Genomic DNA, 13462 nt, shown 5'->3' on the forward strand with positions numbered 1-13462 from the left:
GCCTTGAATAGACCTAAAGGCCTTGCAAAGTAAGAAAAAGGGGGGGAAGAAATCCAAAGAAAAATGAGAAAATGAAAGGAAGTCCAAGGAAGGGAGTAGATGACCCAAACTTAGCCTAATAACGGGTCATTCACGCCATGAGAAACGAGTCCTTGGGAAAGTAACATCTATGATAGGAAAATCTCAAAAAGGCTACAAATGACCCAAGATTAGCTTGAGAGTGGGTCACACTCCCCTAAAGGAAGAAAGGTGGAAAGAAAACATTGGATGACCTGTCAAGATCAAATTCCTAGGAGATAGAGAAAGGTGAAAGGGACAAGTAATACTCTCAGGACCAGAGACCAGTGTGAAGGAACTAAGAGACCTTGATCAGATGCCTTCCAAGTTCACCCACCACAAAGGAGAATCTATACCATTTTTAGGAAAAGGTCTAACAAGGAAGGATCTGACAAGGTTCAACAAGGTTCTAAGACCTTCGAAATTTCCCTTTTAAGCCTTGAAAGAATATCTTACCTCATTGAACTCAAAGAAGGATCTGACCTATCCCAAAGAGATGGCTTCTACAAGTAGAAGGCCAACCATGATGCTTTCAGACATGAGTTCCTAGAAAGATAAAATAAGAGAAAATGAGGAAAGGAGCGGCCACCAATGTGTCAGACAAAGGAGATAAATCCATTACCAAGAAAACAAAGGGAGAAAATGGTAAGTCAAGGCCTCTTAAGAGTAGTATAAAGGGAAGCAAGGGAGAGATGCAAGGGCAAACATTAGACATGCAAAGAGACTAAAAAGATACAAAAGAGAGCTTTCAGGGTTTAAGTCGAGTTCATTGAGCAAGAAAGAAACATTGTAAAAGGTACTTCAGTAACACTTAAGGGGCCATTTGGATCAACAGGACTTAAATTTCACAAGTCTTGTGAACCTAGAAAGGATAAACCAAGTTTGTGACCTTTGAGGCTTATTAGGCTTTGTGAAGTATCCTTACAATATAGGACTAAATATATTTTTGATACTTGACTTAATTAATAAAGCCTCTTAAGTTTTTTGCATATATTACTATTCATTCTAGTTAATTGTTCATATCTTTTGTATTCGCTGTCATGCTAAGCCCATATATATATATATATATATATATATATATATATATATATTGTTCTATCTTTTTTTTTAGAGTTCATTTAACTTGTGTACAGATTGGTTTATATAACAACCCAAATAGGTTGCGATGAGTCGAACCCATTTCACGCAACATTGAAACACATTCCAGGCCCTTTTTAGTGACCCAAGATTCATATCAAGCTTGGGCCAGTGAACTGTCCTAAAAAGGGCCCCACAAATAACAATGGTGTAACCATGATGGTTAAGGGAGGTTTAGGACGATTGGGTTTGCAGGTTAGTGATATTGCCTTATGTGGTTTGCTTGGATTTTGGCTTTAGCCAATAGTGGAATGAAGTTGGTGGGGGTGATCTAAGTGTGGATTTTGGGTGGCAGTAATTGGTGGTAGGTGGCCAAAATTGTGGAGTATGGGGCAATAGTTAGTGATTTCATTTGATTGTGGGAGTCTTGAATGGTTTTAAATTCTATTTGAGTTTATGTGAGTTGTGATGGTGAGTTAAGTGTGCAAGTCTTGGAATGATTTTATTTACTATTTGAGTTTATGTTATTTATGTGAATTGTGATTTGTTGTTGGCAGAGAAGAATGATAATAAGGGCTGACCAAGAGTGAAGAATTGATTACAAAATTATTATTTTGGAGAGAAAAAAAATTGAATAAAAAGAATATTAAAATGGAAATAGGGAAAGAATAGAAAGTTGAATGCAATTAATAGGACTTTTTTTTTTGGCTTTTTGACTACAATTTTAATTAAAATTTGTCTAGACTAATGTGAATACTTTTGTAAGTAAATTACAATTATTATATAGTTCACTTTAGGTGAATCTTTATTGTCGAAGTCCTGAAAGATATTAACATACTACTTCAAATTAAACTCAATTATCAAAAGTTTGAAGAATTGGAAAGGAATTTCATTATTTATTTTTAATTATATCATAATCTATTATGGTCTCTCTCTCTCTTTTTTCTTTTTTTTTTTTTTTTTTTTTTTTTAGGGGATTCTATTATGGTCTCTTTTTTTTTTTTTTTTTTTTTTTTTAGGGGATTCTATTATGGTCTTTTTTTTTTTTTTTTTTTTTTGAGAGAGTTTTACAATATATGGTGTTCGCTTTTAATGATAACTTTTTATCATCAGACCAAGACACCAATCAATTTTTGGTGTAAGTGGGAATTGAACGTCAGATCTCTTATACAACTATCAAAGACTTTACCAGTTGAGTTAACTAGAACCTACTTCTATTATGGTCTTTGATTCTTAATCAAGTCATGCATCACCCTAGGTATAATACTTAATTTTTTCTTTGAAATATTTATCTTAGGAAACTATGTTTTAAATAATAAAATTTGTCCCATATGTAAGGGCTATCTGTTTTATTTGTTCAGTAATAAATATTATACTATTTTGGCTAGTGAAAGTATAAAATCTTTTTTTTTTTTGGTTGGTGTGTGCTTTGATATATCTCCATAAAAATACATACAGTACTGTAATATAAAGTGTGCAAGAATATATAATTCCTTTTTTTTTTTTTTTTTTGGAAGAACTCCTTAATTTTCTATGGTTTAATTATCTAGAGGAGTAAGCTAACAAGGAGGTGAGCTCTAGATACCATTGTTAGAGTGCATGCACACATGCACATAGTTTAATTGTTTAGAGGAGTAAACTAATATGAAGGAGAGCTCTAGATGCCATTGTTAGAATGCATTTCCGTGGTCCGTGCACACACATGCACAAAGATACTACAAGGGGATTCATGACTTGAACCAAATTAGCATCAACAAATACTAATTAAGAACTTCATAATTTAATATAAGAAAAAAATTGTTAATAATTGTTACGAAACTCTTGGCTTGATTCTATAATTAACAGCTTGATTATCCCCCATAAACATAAAAGTGTATATATTTTCTTCCAAACGCACCGATTTCTTTGGTGCTCCCAATGGCCATTTGCCAATAATATTGCTGGTTTCTGTTTAGAACATGATCTACATTATACTTGTAAGTTGTCACGAGAATAGAAAAGCAATTGCAACTTTCTCTGCAATACATTATGCCCCACTACGCCTATTGTCGTTGACAATCAGATATGCCCATGAGATTCACGGCCTTTCCCAGTTCAAAACTCAGTGCTTTTATGTACATTGGGAAGTAAGTACTCCCAAGATTCACATGAGGAAAATTGCTCCACATGACACATAAGATACAATTCAACTAGTTGCAATGAATTTAGATTTGGATTTTGGAACTAGCAGCAAGACTTATACAACTTTTATCCAAGAAAGAAAGAAAGAAAGAAAGAAAGAAACAAGGAAAAGAAAAAAAGAAAAAAAGAAAAGGAAACAATGCTTTCAAGAAAGGATAAAAACATTAAGGAAAATCTCAACCTTGTCATATTCATAGATTTGAAGTTTAAACACATAACTATACATGAATATATAAAATAAATTTGAAGCAGACCAAAATGGTACTTCGAAAAAGTCCATTTTACCCTCAGAAAAGAGTTGAGTCCATTGAATTCGGCATCTCCCAGCTAGCTAATAACACCTCCAAATTAATGAAGCTCATGGGTTTCTCTTGAAATCCCACCTCTCCCAAACTGCAGTCTCACTAAATACAACAAAAGGTAGACCATTTCCATGCTTGTTTTTGCCTTTTTCCACAGGAGGACAAAAAGAGTCAAAAACAATAATGGAAATAGCAACATCGTTTACAATAGAACAGTACCGAATCAGTGAATCATCACCATCCCAAAAAAAAAGTGAAACCAAGAAACCTTGATTCTTGGGTATACATATATAGTGAAAGAAGAAAAGGGGCTAGACATCAAAAAAGATGCAAAGAAATGGTGAAAACCAAAAAAGGAATTATGGGCTTCGAACCACTATATTATCATGACTTGAACCTTGAAAATTTACTAGTATATAGAGGAAGCTATATGGCTAAATTAGAAGAAAGAAACAGAAGGTAGGTTAAAGGCGATGGTTTTGCTCTCAGTTGTGAAGAGGGTTTGGTCCAGAGGGGACTAATCTCTTCTCCACACCGTATCTTGGGTCAATCTCATCAAGCTCTGAGGGTGGTGGTGGTGGTGGGAGAGTTTGATACTGGTGGTTTCTTTGAAGTTTAATGCACAAAGAACGTGACCTTTCATGAGAAAGAGAGCCACAAGAATGGATGCGAGGGTAAAGATGGTGACGGTGATGGTTGTGAGAGTTTCTTGAAGAGGTTTCATGCATGGTTGGGTTGGAGAGACCAGAGGCTGAAGTCACAAAGAGAAGGAAAACTATGATGATCAATATCAGAAGCCTCAAGAAAAGGAAAAAGGAGCTTGTGGTTGAAGAGGGAGAGCTCTTCATCATGGCTGCAAAGAGAGATGATGGGATTATTTTTGTGATTGTGGAAAAGGTCTATTAGGAAGAGAAAAGAGAGAGTAATATGGAAGATGGTGATAGTAGTGAGAGAGAGTTTTAATGCAAAGCAAGAGACACATGAATGAATATTATTGCCAAGAAAATTGGGGGGACACCATTAGAGCCATCAGGGGTAGTCGGCAATTACTATGTCTCATCACATGAGTCACGTATATATGTGTGTGTGGGGATGGCCCTAGACTTATTAGGAGGTAGTAATACTTTTCATACGAATAATACAATAATAACAATAGCTATAGCACGCCCCTAATAATTAATACTGTGCTCTACCAGCAGAAGATTTTTCTTCAGGTAATTAATTAAGTCCAGCAAGAAGATAAGAATAGGAAGAAGAAGAAAGAATTAGAAAGTGGTACATCGCTTCATTGTGTCATGTATGAGTTGCTATCAAGTGGACTCTAGATGCAGACATGAAATGGATTGATAGACTACATTACCCTCCAATACCTACCCCTGTCTAAAGAAATTTTGTAACTAAGAAAATTTTGGTTAGAATTTTGGGCCACTAGAAGTTTATATTTGGGGTTGTAAATTACCCCAAACTTTTCTTAAGGTTTGGAAAAATAACAAAAAAAAAAAAAAATTGTATGGTTTTTATTTTTCTTGATTTTTCTAATCATATTATAACCTGTATAGTTATCAAGTATTGTTTTGAGATTATTACTGATGGGAATTTAATTTGAAAATTATGTGTTTTAACGCAATTCTGTAATGACACATAAATGGTCATAAGAGGATATTTGACACATAAATCAAAACATCAAGAGGGAGTAAACTGTGAAATTAGGAGGAGTAATTGACATTTCCCTTAGAGAGGTAGTATCAATTTTTTATTTTTTAAAAATCTCTAATGCAAGAGGACAAGAATTTCGTTGAATGTTTATTTATTTATGCATAGGATATATATTATGTTATTCTTTTGTATTAATGTTTATATAAACATATTAACGGTTGCTGAATTTTTTAACTTATCCAAGTTTGCTTCGCCTTTGCTCAATTCATTGCTAAGGATGCAAGTTTGAGTTTGATCAATTCGTTGGTACGGATGCAAGGGGATAGAGCTATCGACAGCTTGTTGTTCCCTTCTTTAATGAAATGAGGTGAAATGTCAATTTATCCTATATTTTGGGAGGGGGGGGGGGGGGGGAATGAAGAGTATAAAGTATAATACTCGTAATAAAATTATATGTTTTTTAAATAAATAAATATATTTATTAATTAATTGATTTATAAACTCTTAAACATTCTAAGAAAAAGAATAACATATTCCATTTTATTCTATTCTTTATAGGTGAATCCATTACGTTTTTTTTTTCCCCACTCCAAAACATAATGTTAAGGAAATTAACTTAGAAAACTAACACTTATAATGATAATGTACATGAACTAAACTCACATGCAAAACATAATGTCTAAAGTATTAACAATTCTTTCTAGCAGAAGAAAAGAAAAGGATTAATGATTCGAATTAGAAATGTTTAGTGGACTAAATTGGCATTTATATTATATATAAGATACATGAACTAAACTAACACACAAAACATAATGTCTAAAGTATTAATAATTCTTTCAAAAAGGAAAAAGGAAAAAGGATTAATAATTCAAGTTAGAAATGTTCAGTGGACTAAATTGGCATTTATATATAAGATACATGAACTAAAATATCACACAAAACATAATGTCTAAAGCATTAATGATTCTTTCAAAAAGGAAAAAGGATTAATGATTCAAGTTAGAATTGTTCAGTGGACTAAATTGGCATTTATTTAAGATACATGAATGCCAAATAAATTGGCATTTATTTAAGATACATGAACTCATCTCAAAAAAAAAAAAAAAAAAAAAAAAAGAAAAAGAAAAAAGATACATGAACTAAACTAACACACAAAACATAATGTTTAAAGCATTAAATGTTAATAATTTTTTCAGGAAGAAAAAAAGGATTAATGATTCAAATTAGAAATGTTTAGGGGACTAAATTGGCAATTTAAGGGATTGACATTTGTATAATTTGATTAGATCACGACTTCCAAAGTGCGTTACACAACCTCTTAATTATTTTTGTGGATAAGGCATGCCTTCTGTCATTAAAAAATTTAAAAACATTTTTTTTCCACAAATTATGGTTTGCAATCGTTATCCATCAGTCCGAAATTAATGTTCTTATATTAAATTATTTTAATTAAAAAATTAAATCTAATATTTTAAAAGAAAAATAATATGTTCACAACATTTTTACAATAAATTCTAAGTAGTAAGTTGTTATTTTATTTTTTTGAGAAACAGTAGTAAGTTGTTATTGTGGGCACAAAAAAAAAAATGATATGTCTACAACATTTTTACAACAAATCTTAAGTGACAGGTTATTATTGGTTGTTATTGTTGGGGCAAAAAAGTAATCTTAATGTTAGTTTCAAAATTGAACCAATAACAACTAACCACCTGTGATTTGTTGTAAAAATGTTGTAAAAATATTGTAGACGTAGCATCTCTCAAAAAATAATGTTAGTGTTAAGTTCAAATTTGAACTAATAACAACTAACCACCTATAATTTGTTGTGAAAATATTGTAAAAATATTGTGGATGTAACACCTCTCATTTTAAAATTTATACAAATATTCTTTAACTTTAACTAGATGACCATGTGATTTTTTTAAGTAATTGAATAAATGAGAGTAAAGTGAATTTTCACCTTTTAACGTTTAAGATAATTTTGATTTTATTTCTTAAAGTTTCAAATTATGGATTTATACTATACCCCTAACATTAAATATTATTTGGACTTAAGCCCCTTTGTCCATGCATCGTGGTGAGGTGTTTATAATTGCCACCTTGACTCAAACAACAATTTTATGAATCCAAAATTTGAAATTTTATAGGGTAAAATCAAAATTACTCAAAATTTTAAGGGTGTAAATTATAAATTTAGTCGTAATAATCTATGACATGTATTTAATAGAAACCAAAATGACGTAGTTTTGAATGAGAAAATTACATTTTTTTAAGCTTAGTTAGCATTTAACAAACACCTCATCACAATGGACTAACAAATAGATACATAATATTAAGAATATAGATCCAAAATTTGAAACTTTAGAAAATAAAATCAAAATTATCTCAAATTTTAAGGGTGCAAATTACTAGTTAATAAATTAATTTTAAAAAAATATTCATATACATAGCTTGATGACTTGAATAATGACATCATAGTTAGGAAGAGATAAAAGGAAATTAACGTTCTTGTTAAATTATTTTAATTAAGAAATAGATCATTTTTTTAGTAAATGTTAATAATTTATATCTATTATAATTTAGATTTTTTTTAAAATTTTCAAACAAATAAAAATGATAAACTTTAGAAATAAACAGTAACTGTAATTTCTTTTTTAAACGTGAAGGAGAAATTATTATTTACATCGGGAGGACTGCTGATGTAGTCCTCCTTGACCAATAAGATGATGCCATCTATGCAAATATATGTGTGAGCTTCCTAATCAATACAAGGAATAAAAAATAAAAATTATCAATGATGTCACATTTGTATAAATAATAACATTTTATTAGTTGGAAGGTTAAGGAAGACCACATCAGTAGTCTTCCTGGTGGACCTAATAATTTTTCAACATGAAGGAACAAAAAATCCTAAATTTTAAGAGTTCTTTTTTTGAATTTAAAATAAAATTTGTTATTTGACATTTATGACCATATTTCTAAATGAAGTTACCTTTCATTAATGAGGGCATTTTTAAACCACATAAAAGTCCAGTTAAAAGAAATGAACCCTCTTATATATAGTATAGATGATTCCAAATCTAATATTTTAAATTTTATACAAATATTTTTTAACTTTAACTAGACGGTCATGATTTTATTTTTAGAAAAACTAGATGATCATGTGATTTGTTTAAGTATTCAAATAAATTAGAGTAAAGTGAATTTTCATCTTTAAAGTTTAGGGTAATTTTGCTTTTGTTCTTTAAAGTTTCAAAATTTGGATTCATATGACACCCCAAAATTTACATATTGTTTGGATTTAAACCCTTCCACCCATGCACCATAATAAGATGTAAGTTAAATGCCACCTGAACTTAAAACAACATAATTTTATAGATCTAAAATTTGAAACTTTATGAGATAAGGTGAAAATTGTCCTAAACTTTAAAAAGTACAAACGGTAGATTTAGTCAAAATAATACAGTATATGACATGCCTTTAATAGGGGGTCAAAATGACATTATTTTGAATGAGAAAATAAAGTTGTTTTGAGCTTAATTAAGGCTTAACAAACACCTCATCATTTATACTTTTATGAGTAATGTTACAGTCACAAACTATTTCATAACATTTTTACAAACTATTGACGTGATAAATTCTTATTAGTTCTAATATAGGTCCACTACTAACATCACATTTATGTTTACCAATAATTATTTGAAAATTACTAAAGTCAAATCAGCAGCTTGTAAAAATGTTGTAAAATAGTTTGTATCTGTAGTATTACTCTACTTCTATACTATATATAAGATGATTATCTTTTTTGAACTGGACTTTTATGTAGTTCAAAAATATAATAAAATGTAAGTTAAATGCCACCTTGACTTAAAACAACATAATTTTATAGATCTAAAATTTAAAACTTCACGAGATAAGGTGAAAAAAACTGTCCTAAACCTTAAAGTGCATACGGTAGATTTCGTCAAAATAATACCGTATATGACATGCCTTTAATAGGGGTCAAAATGACATTATTTTGAATGAGAAAATAAAGTTGTTTTGAGCTTAATTAACACTTAATAAACTTAATAAACACCTCATCATCTATACTCCTATACCATATATAGGATGGTTATCTTCTTTGAATTGGACTTTTATGTAGTTCAAAAATACCCTCATTAATGAAATAGGTTCATAAATGTTTAAAAAACAAATTTTACTTAGAAATAAGGTCATAAATGTTAAATAACAAACTTCATTTTTAATTCAAAAAGAAAACTCCTAAAATTTAGAAAATTTTCCCCCTTCATGTTCAAAAAAAAAATTACATCTTATAAAAAAAAAAATTACAACTACGGCTTATCTTTAAAGTTTATCATTTTTATTTGTTTAAAAAATAAAAAAAAAATATTTCTAAATTATACTAAATACAAATTATTAACTCCTACCGAACAAAAATAGAAAAGTCTTTTGCGTGCTGGAGGCTATTTCAATTATAAAAGTCTTAATCATCATTAAGCTAAAAAAAAATCTGGGATTAAATTTTAAAAATTTAAGAAACAAACGTCAAATGTGAGTGTGACATTTAGAATATGGAAAAAAGAATATTCCTAATTATTTATTTATTTTTTTGAAACTTGCCTAATTATTTATTCAATCCAAAGCAAACCCCAAAATCCAGTTCTACATAAATAAACAGAGGAACAAAAACCCTCACCTTCACTTTCTTTTCATTCTACACCGACTTGAAAAATCCCAAAAAAAAAAAAAAAAAAAAAAAAATGAAGAATTCTCTCACAGCTTTCATTCTCTTCATCACAACAATCATTTCTCTCTTTAACCCATCAACCCAATCCAAAGTCTCTCTCTCTATAACCCCATCCGTTTTAGCCAAATCGGGCGACCCGATCCGAATCCAATGGTCCGGAATCGCCGAACCGTCCAAGCTCGACTGGCTCGGCATCTACTCTCCCCCGGACTCCGATCACGAGAACTTCATCGGCTACGTGTTCCTCAACTCCTCCGCCACGTGGCAATCCGGGTCGGGCTCCATTTCGCTTCCACTCATCAACCTCCGATCCAACTACTCCTTCAGGGTCTTCCGATGGGTCGAGTCCGAAGTCAACCCGAAAAAACACGACCACGATAACAACCCGTTGCCGGGCACGGCCCATCTGTTGGCCAAGTCGGTGGAAGTCGGGTTCGGGTCGGGTCGGGTTCCAGAGCAGATCCATCTGGGGTTCACGGAGAATGCGGATGAGATGAGGGTGATGTTCTTGACGGGGGATCATGAGGAGAGGCGAGTGAGGTATGGGTTGAGAGAGGGTAAGCTCGACCACGTGGCGGTGGCACGTGTGGAGAGGTATGAGAGGGAGCACATGTGCGAGGAGCCGGCGAATTCGAGTGTCGGGTGGAGAGACCCGGGTTGGATTCATGATGGGGTTATGAAGAATTTAAAGAAAGGAGTCAGGTATTATTATCAGGTAATTTTTTGTTTAATTGGGTTTTTAGTTTAGTAATTGATATTTGTAATTTAACACATTTCTATCAACTATATTTGTAATTTGTAATTTGTAATTTTGGAGCATTGTTAATTGCAAAATTTGATACTTTAGATTGATCAAAATGGTAGAATCACTCTTTTTTGTTTTGTGTTGAAAAGTTAGGCTTAGACACATTAGTTTGTAAGGCTTCTTTTGTTGCAATTGTACTATTGTTCAATTCATATTTCATAATAATTTGGATTTTATTATAGCATTTTCTTCCATGTGACCTTGTAATCATTGAATATCATTTGCATGATCATGTCTAAGAAAAGCATCTGATGAATGTCTTAGTTAGAGTGTCTATAGATTTCATGGTGATCCACAGTTACAAAAAGTGTTTTTATAAACTACTGGCTCAATTATTTGTTTGTGTATATAATATTTAATTAGTTGTATGATAAACTTGATAAAGTGAACTCATATGAGAAAAATCTTTTGCACTACATTGCATGGTTTGAATATAACAATGGCTGTGTTTGTTTTTAATGCCATATTTTTTGTACATAGCTGGCCCCAAGCCCAAAAAAATAAGACATCAGAATTTTTTTGAGTAAGTTTAAAAATTATTTAAAATTGAGTCACTTTATTATAAATTAGTCGACCCCAAAATTGTGTGACCAAGGCTTGGTGGTTGTTGTTGTTGTTGTGTGGTCTGAGAAAACGATAATGTTATCTATGACAGGTTGGAAGTGATGCTGGAGGTTGGAGTTCAACTCGCAGCTTTGTGTCAAGGAATGAGGACTCTGATGAAACAATAGCTTTCCTGTTTGGTGATATGGGAACTGCAACACCATACTCTACCTTTCTCCGTACACAAGAAGAAAGCATAGCGACCATGAAGTGGATACTCCGTGATATTGAGGCTTTGGGTGACAAGCCATCTTTTATCTCACATATTGGGGACATCAGCTATGCAAGAGGATATTCATGGTTGTGGGATCATTTTTTTAATCAGATTGAACCTGTTGCATCCAAAGTAGCATACCATGTGTGTGTTGGTAATCATGAGTACAACTGGCCTTCACAGCCTTGGAGACCTGAGTGGTCTGTGGGAAGTTATGGAAAGGATGGGGGTGGTGAATGTGGTGTACCCTACAGCCTTAAGTTCAAAATGCCTGGAAACTCTTTAGAGCCAACTGGAACCCGAGCCCCAGCTACTAGGAACCTTTACTATTCATTTGATATGGGGGCAGTACATTTTGTATACATGTCAACCGAGACCAATTTCCTTCAAGGGAGCAACCAATATAACTTTTTAAAGCATGATTTGGAGTCAGTTAATAGAAACAACACTCCTTTTGTGGTAGTCCAAGGGCACCGGCCAATGTATACAACAAGCAATGAAAATAGGGATGCCCCATTGAGGGAGAAGATGCTTGAGCACTTGGAACCTTTGTTTGTGAAAAACAAGGTCACCCTTGCATTGTGGGGTCATGTCCACAGATATGAGAGGTTCTGTCCAGTGAATAACTTTACTTGTGGAAGCATGGGCCTGGAGGGGGAGGATTGGGAGGCATTTCCAGTCCATATTGTTATTGGGATGGCAGGACAAGACTGGCAACCCATCTGGGAGCCTAGACCTGACCACCCGAATGATCCGATCTTCCCACAAGCTAAACGCTCTTTGTACCGTGGGGGTGAGTTTGGGTACACTAGATTGGTTGCTACAAAGGAGAAGCTTCAGCTTTCTTATGTAGGGAACCATGATGGAGAAGTGCATGATATGGTGGAGATTCTAGCATCTGGACAAGTTCTCAGTGGCAGTGGGGATAGTTCTGTTGATGGTGCTGGAGCCAGGGGTGAGGCTCCTCAGTCCAAATTTTCATTGTTGGTTAAGGGAGTGAGCGTATTATTACTTGGGGCTTTTATAGGCTATGTTCTTGGTTTCATTTCCCGTTCCCAAAAAGAGACTACTCCAAAAAATAGCTGGACTCCCGTGAAGACAGACGATATTTGAACTTGAAATTGCAGTGAAGCATATTGGTTAGTTTCCAAAATCTGGTTCATCTGAATTTAAAATGTAGCTGCAATTAGGCATCAAAGTTGTGTTGTGAATTGATGTTCTCCCTACTGTTTGGATGGATGCCGAAGCTAGGAAGGTGGGATAATATGTACCACATAAATGCTTATGTAACTTTTGTCATTGTAAATATGCAATTTTCCTAATTTAATTTATGTTATTTAACACTTTGTATAAAGGACTTCATATGGTTGAAAGTCATGTACTTGTCAAATAAATGTGCAATTGTCACGGCATGTATTATTGATGCATGAATATGATCTGATCTTACCATTTTGTGCCATTGGAGGTACTGTCACATTTCTGTTGCTTAGTTCTTTGAGTACTCTACTGTGGAGAAAAGACCTATTATTTTAATATTGGAGATGAGCATCTCTAGTTGAGGAACTGTGGTAACTCCCCTGAATTCAAGATGTTATACTGTGAGTTGATTCCCCTCATTTTTAAGATAACCCACATGAGCAAACTGCAATATCCTTAGTAGAGAAAATCCCAGAATCTGCATTTTAAAATCCTTTTTTTTTTTTGGTTTATTTTTGTTATTATTATTTTATACCTTTTCCTTTTCTTTTACTAAGATAATTTAGGATTACTCTATGAACATCATCCTCCTCTCTCCCAAAATCCAGTTATTCTTCTTG

General features: G+C 32.8%; 1 protein-coding gene across 1 annotated transcript; it reads left to right on the top strand.

Moving 5' to 3' along the window:
* Positions 1-9926: 9926 nt before the first annotated feature.
* On the top strand, positions 9927-13104 carry LOC126718959 (probable inactive purple acid phosphatase 2). Its single transcript, XM_050421383.1, has 2 exons — positions 9927-10738; positions 11484-13104. Exons 1-2 carry the CDS (start codon positions 10037-10039, stop codon positions 12756-12758), a joined length of 1977 nt encoding a protein of 658 aa, XP_050277340.1. The 5' UTR covers positions 9927-10036; the 3' UTR covers positions 12759-13104.
* Positions 13105-13462: the final 358 nt, after the last annotated feature.

Source organism: Quercus robur, chromosome 3 (genome assembly GCF_932294415.1).
Source record: "Quercus robur chromosome 3, dhQueRobu3.1, whole genome shotgun sequence".
Lineage (NCBI taxonomy): Eukaryota > Viridiplantae > Streptophyta > Magnoliopsida > Fagales > Fagaceae > Quercus > Quercus robur.